This window comes from Danio aesculapii, chromosome 7 (assembly GCF_903798145.1).
Source record: "Danio aesculapii chromosome 7, fDanAes4.1, whole genome shotgun sequence".
NCBI classification, from domain to species: Eukaryota; Metazoa; Chordata; class Actinopteri; order Cypriniformes; family Danionidae; genus Danio; species Danio aesculapii.
In genome coordinates this window covers 18672403-18690076 of record NC_079441.1, presented here as the reverse complement: position 1 = coordinate 18690076, position 17674 = coordinate 18672403, and the positions used below count along the sequence as shown (strand labels likewise).

Genomic DNA, 17674 nt, shown 5'->3' with positions numbered 1-17674 from the left:
GTGTGGTTTAGCTTCTGACCTCAATGGAGATTTTTGACTTCAGCTTCCTGCTGTAAAAAATGGCTTTGGTGTTGAATTCAGGGCTTCCATCTTTCTTGAAAATTCTAGTCCTAACAGAGTCTTCCTCACACCGAATGATTGCATACACATCAGGAGCTGAAATATTTGAACAAATCTAATATGAAAAAGTGCAACTTGCATACTAGCAATAAAAGAATAGGTTTCCTAACAACATTGTGAATATAGGATCAATTTTATGCCCTATTAATCTGACAACTTGGGTTTGCCTGGACTCATAAGAGTAGGGGCCGTGTGAAAACTGATGAGTTTGGGGTGCAATACCAAGTTCAACCCCTGGGTGTCAATCTTACATACTGCACCTTTAAGATATATTTTAAAACTAGCATGCTTATAAATTTAATAAATGAATTTAATAAATGAATAAATAAATTATTAAACCACCTTGCCAAATGACTTTTTTTTGTGTTTATGTTTTATAGTCAGACATTCCCTGATCTCAGTACAATGGTCCAAAAAATCCTTGTTTTGTTATGACATGGCTGATTGTGCATGGTTTAAACAGCTCAATAGATATCTGCTGTTTGAATAAAGATCATCACTTCATGGTACATTCCTGCTGCTTAATCACAGTCAGGTGTGAGGGCAATCATATTTTAACTGATAAAACTGACAAGATGTTACTGTTGTATTACTGTTATTACAAGTTCTTGCGACTCTGTGTCAGATACGGCAATGGGTGTTTGGTTTGTGTGATATGCTGAAACGGGTAGACCAATCTCAACAGACTGGGCCATCTGACTAGTAAGAGGAGAGTCGGCTGTCAAAAAAGGAAACTGGATCCTTGAATGAATAGTTTCAGACATTGTGGTAAAAGAGGTAATAATGCAATGTATATAAAAATGTTTATTGACCTTGAATGGATATAAGCTAATTGGTCAACTCTATCAAAACAAAATTAGCAACATTTAAAACTACATAATAGGGATGCTTTCTATTTCAATGACCTCTTGCTCCCTTTTATTAGGGTATATGCAGAAGTATGTGGAAGGACTTTTAATTTTTCAGTAACCTTGGTTAATCACTTCTGGTGAACTGTATGACGTCACAAAAAAATTGGCACATTTAAGGTCTGTTTTCTTTAAAAATCAACGATCTTCACTCCCTGATAGATAAACGCAGTGTTAGGCAAGCTACTTGAAAAATGAAGTGAGCTAAGCTATTAACTACTCTACTTAAAATGTAGCTTAACTACACTAAAAGCTACCCCCTGGGAAATTTAGCAAGCTAAGCTAAAAGCTACATGGCAAAAGTAGCTTAGCTACATCTAAGCTATTTTACAATTTTCATTTTTAAATCAAAGCAACTTAAATCCAAGTCAATCATCTCATACCGAACGGTTGAATACAAATACGCGTATAGTTACACCCTGATATATATATACATACATACACTAAAGTATATTTTGAGCACAGCATCAGAAATAAGTTATTGCATCTTCACGTACTACTCGAGGTATGGTCACGAGGAATCCAGCTTCAGAAATAACTCCTCTCCCTCAGTCATCTTTCCATCAAGCAAGTTTCGGTTGGCGATGTCGCCAACCAGAGGTGGCAGTAACGCACCAGAAACTTTGTTGTCGAACACCGTAAATCAGGAAGAAGAAAAAATCGTCATTCTCCCTATCATATGGATTTACTTTCATCACTGGCCTCACAGCTCTGTGAATGTCAGTGCCGTCACTTATTGATCCGCGATCGGTAAATGTATCTTGTGTGGTCGCTACTGCGCTACTTCACTAATAAAATAGCTTCGGTACTGAAAAGCTATTTGATTTAGAAAGTTGTGACGCTACCGCCATGCTACTGAGAAACGTAGTTAAGCTAGTACTACTTGTAGCGATGCTACTGCCCAACACTGGATAAACGATATAAAGTGGGTCTCAGAATGTACAAGAAGCACTGCATTCAATTTTTGTTTTATTAACATTTATTTTACCCCAGTATATTCAATGGAGTTTCTGCACTAGCCTGCTAATCCTGACAGGCGCGTGCATGTAAACGGCTTTTCATCTCGTTTTATGCTTAAACAACTAAATGAATGGTGAAGTCTATTTAACTGATTATATTTAATTACACTACAACATCGATGCTGTAACAGGAACCGCATAAAATTGAAAAAAGTCACATTAACCATTCACCGGAAGTTTATCAGTATGGGAAAAAAGCATTAGTAGTGCATATACCCTATTGTATTACTTGTAACTAAGACTGCTAGGCTTGATAACACAACTTTTTTTATTATTTATAGCCCTATTAAATCTATTGCCCTAAAGCAAGTTTAAAAACTGTTAAGGTTTGACCTGTTTTTTTGGGATGGCTAAGGCCAGAAGCTTTGAGTAGATGGACAGTAGTTACAGCACTAGGGTCAGGAATACAACATCGCCACATTGAAGGGGCAGGAAGCTCTTCCTTCAATTCCCTGAAGACATTAGACCCAAAAAAAGAACAGGAGAGAACAGTAAGAAAGACAAAAACACCAGGGGCCTCATGTATCTCACAAAAACTTTGCGTACGCCAGGTTTCACGCTCACGTTTGGATTTAGAACGATGAAATTAACGTGAGAATGTGCGTTGGTCCGCGCCAACTTCATGTCTGGCGTACTTGTATTTCTTGTGTGTGTGTTTGTTTTATTTCCATTGGCGACTCCTAGAGGCAATTATGTTAAATTACACACTACAAAGTATCGCACCAACAAGTGAAAAACATTGCTATTAATTTATAATTGATAAAATGGGTTAATTGACACAATATATATATTTTTTTACCAATTATGTAATTTAGAACATATAACGGCATTTGCAAATGTATACAACCCTTAGTCTATGGCAATGGCAGCCTTAGTAGAGGACATTGTCAATGGTCGAATTTGAAGGGAAAGCATTTTTTAGGGATCACAGTGATATTCTGGCTACGATGATGACTGGCTTATTAGCCGTTTTAGATTTCTAAGAGCTATCCTGAGCTCTTTGCTGAGTTGGGTCCAATTTTGGAAAGAGAGAGAGCGAGGAGGCTGCAAGGTGACAGGGTGAGCGATGGGTGGCTTATTGATGAGTGATGTATTTAAAGATGTTATTTCAGCTAAGTTTTTTTAAAGACGTAGCTGTTAACCCCCCTCAACAACCCACAAACTGAACAAGAGCGCAGATACTGTACAATGATGCTCATTCTCGCACTCGGTCAGCAGGCAATTGGGCAGCTGAAATGCCGGTGGCGCTGCTTTGATAAGAGCGGAGGGGTGCTGCTATACCGCCCTAACAAAGTGTTCCTCTAATACACCTGCGTCTTCAACAGACACGAATACTACTCCAGACAGTAAAGTGTCGCCCACAATTGAGGCAACTCTCTCCTCAAAGGCTATTAGTTCAACATCCCCTGTTCCCCCGCCTCTTCAGTCCACACTTCGACGGTGCGCCGCTGTTCTCCTCTTAACCTGCACCTTTACATCCGACCATTTCTTTTTTAATTCACTCACAGAGTGATGTTCAGACCCTACTGCATAAACCGCGTCAGCTAAACTCTCCCACTCTATTTTTTTTCTTTTGTTATTAATTCCGGAGGACAAACTTGCAAATAACAGTTTTTCTGTAGTCTACCTCCAATAGGAGCACCTCCAATTCACATTATGTGCAGTTTCTCTTCTTGCTTGCTTTTGCCATTGCTTTTTCGTTTGGTTCTGCCAAAGTGGAGTCATTCCCATATTTATTAGGGGGAGGAGGCAGGGAGGGGTTTTGTGCACATGCACTCATTTTCACAATAATTCGGATGTACAAAGAGAATAAGCGTGGGATTCTGCGTACGCAGTGTTTCATACATCTGAAATTTTTACTGCGTACGCACATTTACAGCTTTGTCCGTATGCAAAGTTTTAGTATTGATTCAACGCAAGTCTTTCTACATGAGGCCCCAGGTCATCTCAATAAGCTAAGTTTGTAAAACAAACAAAAACTTCAAAAAATAAGTAAATAAAATAAAATGACTGATATATAAAAAACACATGTAGTGGTTTGATATTATGTTTGCTTATCAAATGATTGCTTGTTTGAATGCAAAAAAGCAGAGCTAGCAAAGGTCCCATTCTCCTGTCCCTACCTGAGGCGTACATGTGAGTGTGAAAAAAAACGCAGAAGGAACCGCCCAGTGTCACCAGGCTGGAAAGTGGTAGGAAAGATAACATAACGACCAGGACCAAGAGTCACTCGCAGTGTGACACTGCGTGAATCCATATATACAGAGCTAGCAGCCTGTTCACATAAACATTGTACTCGACACACACGGTTCACCTCCACCTGAAGGAAAACAAAGTAAGAAGAAACATTGTAAAGGGCAGTCTAGAGATTCAGAATGACTTACTATGAAAGATACAACAGTTAGATACGATTGCCTCAAATTTCAGGTGCACAGTAAACAATGAGCTTTATTTAGTAAAAATTAAATGAGGCAAAGCAAAAAAAAAAAAACAAAAACAAAGGGAGAATGGACTAAGGAAAACACTAAGGGCAAACAAGCCCAGGAAAGACAAAAACCTTTGAAAAAATGCAAATCACTAAATGTGTGTGTTAATATTTCTCTGGCATCTGCAACTCATCAGTTCTTTATATTCATTCCTTTTCTTTTCGGCTTAGTCCCTTTATTAATCTGGGCTCGCAATAGCGGAATAAACCACCAAGCTCTTTATATGTACTTTTTGAAATGCTTTTTTACAAAGGGTCCATTGAATTGGCAAGTTTTAAGCACTTTGGAGGAAATGACTCTTTAATATAATGTGTCCTCTTCGATGAGCCCATTTGGAATTAAGTATTTCAAAGGGTACACAGGTACTTTTTGCTCCCATGATTGTTTGTGCATGCTTAATTAGGGACTAAATAAAACAAAAACAACATAGAAATGCTTTTTGGTTTACCACACTTTTCATCCCTTCTAAGTCCTAACTTGGGAGGGTTATATTTTTAATGGATTGGTGGATAGGGATGAGAACATCTCAGTTTACTAACTCACCCTTAAAACTTCAAAGCCAATTGGTAAGTTCTCTCCACTTCCCTCCCTCCGTTTCATCCTCCTGTCTTCCTGTTGAAGACAAATCAAAACCTCTTCTTCCCCTCCAAACAGCTCAAAAAGGAACTAAAAAGGATGTAGAGAGAGATAACAAACTCTGTGTAAATATAAGAGAGATAAAAATATACAAAACTGCATAATACATTGTAATGATTTTACAGTTTACAGTTTTTTCTATGACAGCACAATATTCATTATTTGCCTGTGTACGCTCTGTAATAACTGACACTTGAAGCAAATTTTGGAGGATTTCCACTATTCATTCTTTCATTCATTCATTCATTCATTTTCTTCTCAGCTTAGTCCCTTTATTAATCTGGGGTCACCACAGCAGAATGAACCGCCAACTTATCCAGCACATGTTTTACGCAGTAGATGCCCTTCCAGCTGCAACCCATCTCTGGGAAACATCCATACACTTCGGACAATTTAGCCTACCCAATTCACCTGTACCACATGTCTTTGGACTGTAGGGGAAACCGGAGCACTCGGAGAAAACGAACACCGGGAGAACATGCAAACTCCACACAGAAGTACCAACTGACCCAGCGACCTTCTTGCTGTGAGGCGACAGCACTACCTACTGCGCCACCGTGTCGCTGAATTTCCACTAACCTTTTCATAATGCTAACTATAATATTACATAGTATTACAGTAACACTTTTAGTTCTAGCCATATGTCAGTTATTCACCTGGGGGTTGTGTAGAAATGTGTCTCTATGATTGATACATCCTCCACATCGAGTTCTTCTGTCAATTTGCATCTCCCATCTCATCTCCATGCCTCCTTCCTGTTTTTTCACACGCTCTTTTCTTCCCTTTAGTTGCTTTGGTTTTGTTTCTGCATTATCTATTTTGGTCTGTTTTTCTCCCTGGATTCGTCCCTCTTTCTGTCTTTCACTGAGTCTTTGCTCTTTTTTGTCTCGTCTTTGAGCTGGCTTTTGTTTTGACCATTGAAGCCCAGATGGAGGCCTCTGGTTTTTGATGTTCAGGCAATAAGAAGATGAGGGAAAAGTTGGGATCCCAGAAGCAAAGGTCCAGGCTCCGTGGCAGCACACTTCTCTCCAATGCCTTTGTGGCCAGAGGAGAGATTTTTCTGCCAATCTGCAAACCACCATGTCTGTAAAGTAATGACAGAAGTCCTCGAAATCCATCCTGAGAAAAAAATTCAATCAAAATATTGGATTAAACTGTGTTTTTAACAGAATTGTGAAATTTATATCCACAACAGTTTTTCCCTAAACACAACCATATTATAGTGTAATGTACAATACCAAAACTCTCCAACATCCCGGACAATAAGGCCCATCTTCTCTTTTTCTTTACGATTAAATTGCTGCCACTCAGGCGATCTGCAAAGGAAACCCAAAGGAACACAATAGTGAACTCACTTTGTTAGACTGCAGTGTTAGTTCTTGAACTCCAGGGTCATGAAATTATTGCAATCTTATGCTCCAGATGATGCTTGAACTCACAACTCCAACATTGCAGTACTTTTAAGACAGTAGAATGCCTAGCAGTGCTGAGACTGCATCACTGGAGCTGACGCACAGTGTTTATCCAACTAATGCAGAAAATCCTAACCACATTCTTGATCACATTTGTCTAAAAGTTTTTGCTGATCTTGGATATTTGATTCAGATGTGTTCAACTGAACATAATTATTGTTCAGTTATAAATTCAGATTAACTAAAATGAATGGTCTGCAGGATAGTTACCTTCTATCACCAACTCTGGACACCCCTGACTTTTATCTTTCATTTACTCTTTCTTCCACTTGTTTTCTTAATCTTTAAAACAAGCTCCCAGGGTTAAAACTCACAACCTCTGCATTGCTAAGCATTGTATAAGTACCGCATGCTGACCGGATGTGCCACTGGAACTGATGTCCAATTTTTCTGCAAATAATGCAGTAATTCATAACTACCAGTGATGGATTTAGGCATGGGCAATCGCCCAGGGAAGCAACGTGCTAGGGGCGACATGGACACCCCGTCTAGCAAAAACTGAGGACACCCAGGACATTCTCTTTTTTTCTACTTCTACTTGCTGACCGATTGCGCCACTGGAGCTGATGCATAAAACGCTTTAAAACAATGCAGTGATTCTTAACCACATTCCTGATTCAGAAAAAAATTTGCTAAAAAATCTTTGGGAGATATTGTTGTTTTAGTTCAGGTGTAAAAGATTAGCATAGGCTGTACAATCTGCAGGTTGGTTGCCCTCCACAATCAACTCTTGACAATCTGACTTTCACGCCACTAGTCTTCTTTATCTAAAGACCATGCTCCAGCTGAGGCTCAAACTCACAACCTCAAAATTGCTAAGCATTGAACTGTCTTATAAGTACTGCGCAGTTCTGCCTTTTAAGTTTTAAAATATCTCTATATATCTTCAGTAATTTATCTAAAAAGTATATCAATAAGTAAAATCATAAATTTTGTAAGCTGGAATGTGAAAGGACTTGGTCGTCCCACTAAGCTTAACAAAGTGATCAATCACATAGATAATTTACAAGCTAAAATAGTCTTCTTACAGGAAACACATCTCAATGTTTCTGACCACACCAAGTTACGTAGAAAATGGATCTCACAATCTTTTCATTCCTTATTTACCATTAGAGCAAGGGGAGTGGCTATTCTTATTTATAAAGATATTCCTTTTAATACATCAGATGTGCTGGCTAACCGTAATGGTAGATATATCATTGTCTCTGGGTCACTTTTTAATACTCCGGTTGTACTGGCTAATATCTTTGCACGAAACTTTGATGATGATAATTTTTTTATTGAATTCCTTTCCCTCTTACCAATTTTACATTCAAGATATCTGATTATTGGGGGAGATTTCAACCTCTGTTTGAATCCTCAACTTGACAAAGCATCTTTAAGAGGAACAGCTCTCTCAAAGTCAGCAAAAATGATAAATTCCTTTCTTAATGATTATGCAGTTACAGATGTCTGGCGATTCTTGAATCCACTTACACGTGGTTATTCCTTCTTCTCTCATGCTCATCAGAGTTTTTCTCGGATTGACTACTTTTTAATTGACAACAAACTTTTACCATGTGTTCAACATTGCGCTTACAATGCAATAGTCATCTCGGATCATTCTCCTCTCACTTTAGGACTTACATTTGAGTGTAGAAATGTTCAACGTCCACTTTGGAGGCTAAATGTTCGTCTATTAACCACTGAGGATTTTGTCCAGATTATTTCCTCCCAAATAGACTTTTTTGTCCAGGTTAATGCTTTCCCAGACATTACACATAGCACACTTTGGGATACATTTAAAGCCTATATTAGAGGTCAAATTATATCTTATGTGTCATTTGAAAGGAACAAAGATAAAAATCTATTGCAGATCTGACAGATCACATCTCCCAGTTAGAAAATCAATATGTAAATAGCCCTTCTCCAAACATACTTAAAGAATATCTCCTCTTAAAAGCTGATTTTGACACACTTTCTACTGTTACAACAGAGGAGATGCTAATAAAATCAAGACATGCTTATTATGAGTACAGAGAGAAGGCACATAGGCTTTTAGCTCACCAGCTTCGACAGTCCCCTGCCTCCCATATAATCTCTTCTATTAAAGCAAATGATATCCTACTGTCAGATCACTGTGAAATCAATAACGCATTTTTGGAATTTTATCGGTCATTGTATTCTTCTGAACAAACTTCTAATCAGGTGGACTTTCATCATTTTTTCCAAGATCTTTCAGTACCTCGCATTAGTTCTGAAGATATGAAATTTCTGGACAGCCCTATTTCTTTAGATGAGGTTCACAATGCTATATCAGCAATGCAAAGTGGTAAAAGTCCTGGACCAGATGGCCTGCCAGCTGAATTTTTAAAGACATTTTCTGGACAACTAGCTCCTCTTTTACTAAATATGTACAAAGAATCATTTGATCTAACTTGTCTTCCTCAGACTTTGCGAGAAGCTTCAATTTCTTTAATTTTGAAAAAGGACAAAGACCCTCAGTTGTGCAGTTCATATCGACCAATATCACTTTTAAATGCTGATGTAAAAATTTTAGCCAAAATTCTTGCTCTACGATTAGAAACTATTCTTCCCAAAATTATTTCTTCTGACCAAACTGGCTTTGTTAAAAACAGATTTTCATTCTTCAATGTCAGGCGATTATTTAATGTCATTTATCATCCTATGTCTTCATTTGTACCCGAAGTCTTGATTTCACTTGATGCAGAGAAGGCCTTTGATAGAGTGGAGTGGTATTATTTAATTTATGCTCTTAAGAGTTTTGGATTTGGAGCTAATTTTAGCTCCACTTGCCTCTGTTCAAACCAATAACATTTCTTCTGCATATTTTCAGATTAATCGAGGCACAAGGCAGGGCTGCCCTCTCTCGCCTTTATTATTTGCAGTTGCAATAGAGCCTTTGGCCATTGCATTGCATCAAAACACAAATATAGCTGGTATAATAAGAGGGGGACAAGAGCATAAAGTGTCTCTATATGCAGACGATTTGTTGCTTTACGTTTCTGATCCATCTAAATTCTTACCTCATATTCTAAAATCGTATGATGTGTTTGGCACGCTATCTGGCTATAAATTAAATTTACAGAAAAGTGAAATATTTCCCATCAATAATGCTGCCCGTGAGTTTTCCTTTACATCTTTCCCATTCAAGATATCATAATTCATTTATTTATACCTCGGCATACGTTTATCTAACGCTTACTTTAAGCTCTTCGCTGAAAACTTTATCTCCCTATTGGAGCGAGTTGAACAAGAGTTAAAGCGTTGGACCTCTCTTCCATTATCAGTCGCAGGTCGAATAAACTCTATTAAAATAAATGTGCTACCTAAGTTCATCTATTTATTTCAATGTGTTCCAGTGTTTATCCCCAATTCCTTTTTTCGTAGGCTGGACAGTGCTCTCACTTCATTTATATGGAATGGTAAACCTGCTAGAATGCGTAAAAGTCTTTTGCAACATCATAAATCTATAGGTGGAATGTCTTTACCTAGTTTTAGATGTTACTACTGGGCTTCAAATATTCGCCTATACTTCACTGGCTTTACGAAGATCCTGGGGCTGATGCTTTATCATGGATATCCATCGAGTCTACCTCATGCTTGCCGTCTTCCCTAGCAGCCTTAGTTTATGCTCCTCTTTCCTTCCCTTATGACAAATTTACCAAAAATTTGCTGGTAAGATCCACACTTAAAATTTGGAAACAAATTAGACGTCATTTTGGTTGTCAAACCATATCTCCAAAATCTCCCATTCATTCTAACCCGGTTTTTAGTCCATCAATAATTGATAAATCATTTGCGTCCTGGCATACTAGAGGTGTTAAGGAAATAAATGACTTATACCATGAGGGAATTTTCTCTTCATTTCAGCAGCTTTGCGAAACGTTTAATATTCCAAATAACAACTTTTTCCGTTATCTCCAAATTCGTGATTTTGTGCGTAAAATGTTCCCTCATTTTCCGGTATCGCCTCCTTGCTCCTCATTTGATAATTTACTGGAGAAGCCGACAATTTGGAAGGGGTTATATCATTACTCTACTCTACTATCACTCTAGAGTCTACTCTACTCTGTGTGGGAAGATGATCTGGGAATCACAATTTCAGATGAGGATTGGGAATCAGTTTTATACAGAATTCACAAGTCCTCTGTCTGTGCAAGACATGGATTTCTGCAGTGCAAAATTGTGCATCGTGTACACTGGACAAACCTAAAGCTCTCAAAGCACTTTCAGCATATAAATCCGGCCTGTTATCGCTGTAATTCCACCCCAGCCACGCATACACATATGTTTTGGTCTTGTATAAAGCTTAATTGCTTTTGGCACACTATTTTTAAAACTATATATCTGTTTTTTTTTTGGGTATATCTATCTCCCCTTGCCCACTGATTGCCATTTTTGGAATTTTGCCTACGTCGTATAACCTTACAAAAATACAATCTGATTGCATAGCTTTTATTGTGCTCCTGGCCAAACGACTAATATTGCTTAGGTGGAAGGATCAGAAACCTCCAACCCCAACACAGTGGATCCGTGATGTCCTCTTCTTTGTAAAGTTGGAAAAAATAAGACTGTCTAGAGGTTCATCTAACCAGTTTAAGAAAATTTGGGACCCATTTAGGAAATATATCCAAGAACATGTTTTATTGTCAACTACAGACCAAGTCCTTGTTCCAGCAAATTGATTTTCTTTCTTTCTAAGTGCAAAGTAGAGTGTATTGTGTGCTTCAGATTATACAATTGTAGTTATTGTTAAGCCACATTATTATTTACATTTCTATTTGTTGGTATGTGTTTTTTTTTTCTCTCATTGTGTGTGCTTAAGTTGATATTATTTATACTTTTAATTAGAAATACATTTTTGTTTTGTCATCTTTTTTTTTTACTGTAATTTGCTATAAAAGTCATAAATAAATAATAATAAAAAATAAAAAAAAAGTACTGATCACTGACCGTTTGCGCCACTGGAGCTGTTGCGTATGAAGTTTGATGTTGTTTTGCTTTATGTTTTAGTTCAGGTGTAAAAGACTAGCAAAGGTTGCTAGTTGGTTACCTGCAGGTTGGTTACCCTCCACAACCAACTCTAAACAATCCTGACTTTCAACCCACTTGACTTGTGTATCTTAACACCATGCTCCAGGTGAGCATCAAACTCACAACCACAGCTTTGCTAAGCAATGTAATTTCTTATTACGCCACTGGAGCTGTTGTGTGTTGTGTTTTCAAACAACACAGTGATTCGTGAAAATATTCCTGATTCAGATAAATTTGGCTTAAAAGCTTTCAGAGACCTTGATGTCTTAGATAAGATATAAAAGATTAGCATAGACGGTAAAATCTGCAGGTTGGTTGCCCTCCACAATCTAATCTGGACAACACTAGCTTTCACCCTACTTCTCTTCTTTGTCTATAGACCACGCTCTAGGTGAGGCTGAAACTCACAACCTCAGCATTGCTAAGCATTATACTTGTCTTATATGTACCACACTCTGACCAATTACACCACTGGAGCTGATGCATAAGGTGTTTTCAAACAATGCAGTGATTCCTAAAACCATTCCTAATTCAGATAAAATTAGCTTAAAAGCCTTCAGAGACTTTGATGTTTTAGTTCAGGTGTAAAAGATCAGCATGGATGGTACAATCTGCAGGTTGGGTGCCCTCCACAACCAACTTTGGTTAATCCTGATTTTCAACCCACTTGACTTCTTTATCTTAAAACCATGCTCCAGGTGAGGCTCAAACTCACAATCTCTGCATTGCTAAGCATTCTACAGTCTTATTGGTACCATGCGCTGACCAATTGCACCACTGGAGCTGTTGCATCAAGTGTTTTCAAACAATGCAGTGATTCCTAAAAACACTCCTGATTTAGATAAAATTGGCTTAAAAGCTTTAAAAGACCTTGATGTTTTAGTTCAGGTGTAAAGGATTAGCATAAATGGTACAATCTGCAGGTTGGTTGCCCTTCACAACCAACTTTATTAAATTCTGATTTTCAACCCACTAGTCTTCTTTATCGGAAGACCATTCTCCAGGTGAGGCTCAAACTCACTACTTTGGCATTGCTAAGTATTGTCCTATCTTATAAGTACCGCACGCTGACCTGTTGCGCTACTGGAGCTGTTGCATAGACCGTCTTCAAACAATGCAGTGATTCCTAAAAACATTCCAGATTCAGATAATACTGCCTTAAAAGCTATCACAGACCTTGATTTTTTAATTGAGGTGTAAAGGATTAGCGTAGAGCAGGGCTGGGCAAACTCAGTCCTGGAGGGCCGGTGTCCTGCACAGTTTAGCTCTAACTCTAATCAAACACACCTGCTTATAGATTTCCAGAGATCTGAAGACACTGATTAGTATGTTCAGGTGTGTTTGATTAGTGTTGGAGCTAAACTGTGCAGGACACCGGCCCTCCAGGACCGAGTTTGCCCACCCCTGGCGTAGAGGGTACAATCTGCAGTTTGATTGCCCAACACAACCAACTTTGGTCAATCCTGACTTTCAACCCACTTGACTTCTTTATCTTAAAACCATGCTCCAGGTGAGGTTCGAACTCACAACCTCGGCATTGCTAAGCATTGTACTGTCTTATAAGTACCGCGCGCTGACCGATTGCGCCACTGGAGCTGTCGCTTACAGTTATTTCAGACAATGCAGTGATTCCTAAAAACAATCTTGATCCAGATAACATTGGCTTAAAAGCTTTCAGAGTGATTGTTGTTTTAGTTCAAAACAACAATCTGCATGTTGGCTGCCCTGCGTAATGTCCTCTGGACAACGCCGGCTTCTACCCCACATGTCTGCTTTATCTAAAGCCCATGCTCCTGATGAGGTTCAAACTCATTACCTCGTAATTGCTAAGTATTGTACTATCTTATAAGTACCGCACACTGACCTGTTGCGCTACTGGAGCTGTTGCATAAAGCGTCTTCAAACAATGCAGTGATTCCTAAAAACATTCCAGATTCAGATAATACGGCCTTGAAAGCATTCACAGACCGTGATGTGTTAATTCAGGTGTAAAGGATTAGCATAGAGCAGGGGTGCCCAAACTCAGTCCTGGAGGGCCGGTTTCCTGCAAAGTTTAGTTCCAACCCCAATCAGACACACCTGGGCTAGCTAATCAAGCTCTTACTAGGCTTTCTAGAAACATCTGTGCAGGTGTGTTGAGGCAAGTTGGAGCTAAAATATGCAGGACACCAGCCCTCCAGGACCGAGTTTGGACACCACTGGCATAGAGGGTACAATCTGCAGTTTGTTAGCTCTCCACAACCAACTTTGGTCGATTCTGACTTTCAAACCCACTTGACTTCTTTATCTTAAAACCATGCTCCAGATGCGGTTTGAACTCACAACCTCGGCATTTCTAAGCATTGTACTGTCTTATAAGTACTGCGCGCTGACCGATTGCACCACTGGAGCTGTCGCTTACAGCAATTTCAGACAATGCAGTGATTCCTAAAAACAATCTTGATCCAGATAACATTGGCCTAAAAGCTTTCAGAGTCATTGTTGTTTTAGTTCAGGTGTAAAGGTTTAGCATAGATGGTACAATCTGCAGTTTGGTAGCCCTCCACAACCAACTTTGGTTAATCCTGATTTTCAACCCACTTGACTTCTTTATCTTTAAAACCATGCTCCAGGTGAGGCTCGAACTCACAACCTCGGCATTGCTAAGCATTGTACTGTCTTATAAGTACCACGCGCTGACCGATTGCGCCACTGGAGCTGTCACTTACAGTAATTTCAGACAATGCAGTGATTCCTAAAAACAATCTTGATCCAGATAACATTGGCTTTAAAGGTTTCTGTGTCATTGTTGTTTTAGCTCAGGTGTAAAGGATTAGCACAGATGGTACAATCTGCATGTTGGCTGCCCTGCAAAATGTCCTCTGGACAACACTGGCTTCTACCCCATATGTCTGCTTTATCTAAAGACCATGCTTCAGATGAGGTTTAAACTCACAACCGCGGCATTGCTAAGCATTGTACTGTCTTATAAGTACTGCGCGCTGATCGACTGCACCACTGGAGCTGTCGCTTATAGTAATTTCTGATCAAACACACCTGCTTATAGATAATTAGTGATCTTGAAGACACTGATTAGCATGTTCAGGTGTGTTTGATTAGAGTTGGACCAGGACCAAGATTGCCCACCTCTGGCATAGAGGGTACAATCTGCAGTTTGGTTGCCCTACACAACCAACTGTGGTCAATCCTGATTTTCAACCCACTTGACTTTTTTATCTTTAATACCACGCTCCAGGTGTGGCTCGAACTCACAACTTCGGCATTGCTGAGCATTGTACTGTCTTATAAGTACCACGAATGACCGATTGTGCCACTGGAGCTGTCACTTATAGTAATTTCAGACAATGCAGTGATTCCTAAAACAATCTTGATCCAGATAACATTGGCTTAAAAGCTTTCAGAGTCATTGTTGTTTTAGTTCAGGTGTAAAAGCCTAGCAGAGAGGGTACAATCTGCATGTTGGCTGCCCTGCAAAACGTCCTCTGGACAACACTGGCTTCTACCCCATATGTCTGCTTTATCTAAAGACCATGCTTCAGATGAGGTTTAAACTCACAACCTCGGCATTGCTAAGCATTGTACTGTCTTATAAGTACCGCGCGCTGACCGATTGCGCCACTGGAGCTGTCGCTTATTGTAATTTCAGACAATGAAGTGATTCCTAAAAACAATCTTGATCCAGATAACATTGGCTTAAAAGCTTTCAGAGTCATTGTTGTTTTAGTTCAGGTGTAAAGGTTTAGCATAGATGGTACAATCTGCAGTTTGGTAGCCCTCCACAAAAAACTTTGGTTAATCCTGATTTTCAACCCACTTGACTTCTTTATCTTAAAACCATGCTCCAGGTGAGGCTCGAACTCACAACCTCGGCATTGCTAAGCATTGTACTGTCTTATAAGTACTGCGCGCTGACCGATTGCGCCACTGGAGCTGTCGCTTATATTAATTTCAGACAATGCAGTGATTCCTAAAAACAATCATGATCCAGAAAACATTGGCTTAAAAGCTTTCAGAGTCATTGTTGTTTTAGTTCAGGTGTAAAAGCCTAGCAGAGAGGGTACAATCTGCATGTTGGCTGCCCTGCAAAATGTCCTCTGGACAACACTGGCTTCTACCCCATACGTCTGCTTTATCGAAAGACCATGCTTCAGATGAGGTTTAAACTCAATACCTCTGCATTGCTAAGCATTGTACTGTCTTATAAGTACTGCCTGCTGACCGATTGCACCACTGGAGCTGTCGCTTATAGTAATTTCAGACAATGCAGTGATTCCTAAAAACAATCTTGATCCAGATAAGATTGGCTTAAAAGCTTTCAGAGTCATTGTTGTTTTAGCTCAGGTGTAAAGGATTAGCATAGATGGTACAATCTGCAGTTTGGTAGCCCTCCACAACCAACTTTGGTCAATCCTGATTTTCAACCCACTTGACTTCTTTATCTTTAAACCATGCTTCAGGTGAGGTTCGAACTCACAACCTTGGTATTGATAAGCATTGTACTGTCTTATAAGTACCGCGCGCTGACCGATTGCGCCACTGGAGCTGTCGCTTATTGTAATTTCAGACAATGCAGTGATTCCTAAAAACAATCATGATACAGAAAACATTGGCTTAAAAGCTTTCAGAGTCATTGTTGTTTTAGTTCAGGTGTAAAAGCCTAGCAGAGAGGGTACAATCTGCATGTTGGCTGCCCTGCAAAATGTCCTCTGGACAACACTGGCTTCTACCCCATATGTCTGCTTTATCTAAAGACCATGCTTCAGATGAGGTTTAAACTCACAACCTCGGCATTGCTAAGCATTGTACTGTCTTAAAAGTACTGCGTGCTGACCGATTGCACCACTGGAGCTGTTGCTTATAGTAATTTCAGACAATGCAGTGATTCCTAAAAACAATCTTGATCCAGAAAACATTGGCTTAAAAGCTTTCAGAGTCATTGTTGTTTTAGTTCAAGTGTAAAGGTTTAGCATAGATGGTACAATCTGCAGTTTGGTAGCCCTCCACAACCAACTTTGGCTAATCCTGATTTTCAACCCACTTGACTTCTTTATCTTAAAACCATGCTCCAGGTGAGGCTTGAACTCACAACCTCGGCATTGCTAAGCATTGTACTGTCTTATAAGTACCGCGCGCTGACCGATTGCGCCACCGGAGCTGTCGCTTATAGTAATTTCAGACAATGCAGTGATTCCTAAAAACAATCATGATCTAGAAAAAATTGGCTTAAAAGCTTTCAGAGTCATTGTTGTTTTAGTTCAGGTGTAAAAGCCTAGCAGAGAGGGTACAATCTGCATGTTGGCTGCCAAGCAAAATGTCCTCTGGACAACACTGGCTTCTACCCCATACGTCTGCTTTATCGAAAGACCATGCTTCAGATGAGGTTTAAACTCACAACCTCGGCATTGTTAAGCATTGTACTGTCTTATAAGTACTGCGTGCTGACCTATTGCACCACTGGAGCTGTCGCTTATAGTAATTTCAGACAATGCAGTGATTCCTAAAAACAATCTTGATCCAGATAACATTGGCTTAAAAGCTTTCAGAGTCATTGTTGTTTTAGTTCAGGTGTAAAGGTTTAGCATAGATGGTACAATCTGCAGTTTGGTAGCCCTCCACAACCAACTTTGGTTAATCTTGATTTTCAACCCACTTGACTTCTTTATCTTAAAACCATGCTCCAGGTGAGGCTCGAACTCACAACCTCGGCATTGCTAAGCATTGTACTGTCTTATAAGTACCGCGCGCTGACCGATTGCGCCACTGGAGCTGTCGCTTATAGTAGTTTCAGACAATGCAGTGATTCCTAAAAACAAGCATGATCCAGAAATCATTGGCTTAAAAGCTTTCAGAGTCATTGTTGTTTTAGTTCAGGTGTAAAGGTTTAGCATAGATGGTACAATCTGCAGTTTGGTAGCCCTCCACAACCAACTTTGGTTAATCCTGATTTTCAACCCACTTGACTTCTTTATCTTAAAACAATGCTCCAGGTGAGGCTC

At 39.4% G+C, this 17674-nt stretch overlaps 1 protein-coding gene and 7 non-coding genes across 9 annotated transcripts in view; all 8 read right to left on the bottom strand.

Moving 5' to 3' along the window:
- LOC130231790 (calpain-5-like) overlaps positions 1-17674 on the bottom strand; it is an 81363-nt gene that overhangs the window by 888 nt on the left and 62801 nt on the right. For both annotated transcript variants that reach the window (XM_056461210.1, XM_056461209.1), the window contains exons 9-14: positions 6408-6485; positions 5826-6288; positions 5077-5199; positions 4171-4367; positions 2381-2499; positions 20-156 (exon numbers count right to left, since the gene is read on the bottom strand). In XM_056461210.1, coding sequence (XP_056317185.1) covers positions 20-156; positions 2381-2499; positions 4171-4367; positions 5077-5199; positions 5826-6288; positions 6408-6485 — 1117 coding nt within the window. The remainder of the gene's footprint in view (positions 1-19; positions 157-2380; positions 2500-4170; positions 4368-5076; positions 5200-5825; positions 6289-6407; positions 6486-17674) is intronic.
- On the bottom strand, positions 13181-13274 carry trnai-uau (transfer RNA isoleucine (anticodon UAU)). Its single transcript has 2 exons — positions 13237-13274; positions 13181-13216 (listed from the first exon to the last, which is right to left on the bottom strand). It is a non-coding gene; the product is annotated as a tRNA-Ile (tRNA).
- trnai-uau (transfer RNA isoleucine (anticodon UAU)) lies at positions 14283-14376 on the bottom strand. Its single transcript has 2 exons — positions 14339-14376; positions 14283-14318 (listed from the first exon to the last, which is right to left on the bottom strand). It is a non-coding gene; the product is annotated as a tRNA-Ile (tRNA).
- trnai-uau (transfer RNA isoleucine (anticodon UAU)) lies at positions 15210-15303 on the bottom strand. Its single transcript has 2 exons — positions 15266-15303; positions 15210-15245 (listed from the first exon to the last, which is right to left on the bottom strand). It is a non-coding gene; the product is annotated as a tRNA-Ile (tRNA).
- Positions 15516-15609, bottom strand: trnai-uau (transfer RNA isoleucine (anticodon UAU)). Its single transcript has 2 exons — positions 15572-15609; positions 15516-15551 (listed from the first exon to the last, which is right to left on the bottom strand). It is a non-coding gene; the product is annotated as a tRNA-Ile (tRNA).
- Positions 16128-16221, bottom strand: trnai-uau (transfer RNA isoleucine (anticodon UAU)). Its single transcript has 2 exons — positions 16184-16221; positions 16128-16163 (listed from the first exon to the last, which is right to left on the bottom strand). It is a non-coding gene; the product is annotated as a tRNA-Ile (tRNA).
- On the bottom strand, positions 16740-16833 carry trnai-uau (transfer RNA isoleucine (anticodon UAU)). The gene is made up of 2 exons: positions 16796-16833; positions 16740-16775 (listed from the first exon to the last, which is right to left on the bottom strand). It is a non-coding gene; the product is annotated as a tRNA-Ile (tRNA).
- Positions 17352-17445, bottom strand: trnai-uau (transfer RNA isoleucine (anticodon UAU)). Its single transcript has 2 exons — positions 17408-17445; positions 17352-17387 (listed from the first exon to the last, which is right to left on the bottom strand). It is a non-coding gene; the product is annotated as a tRNA-Ile (tRNA).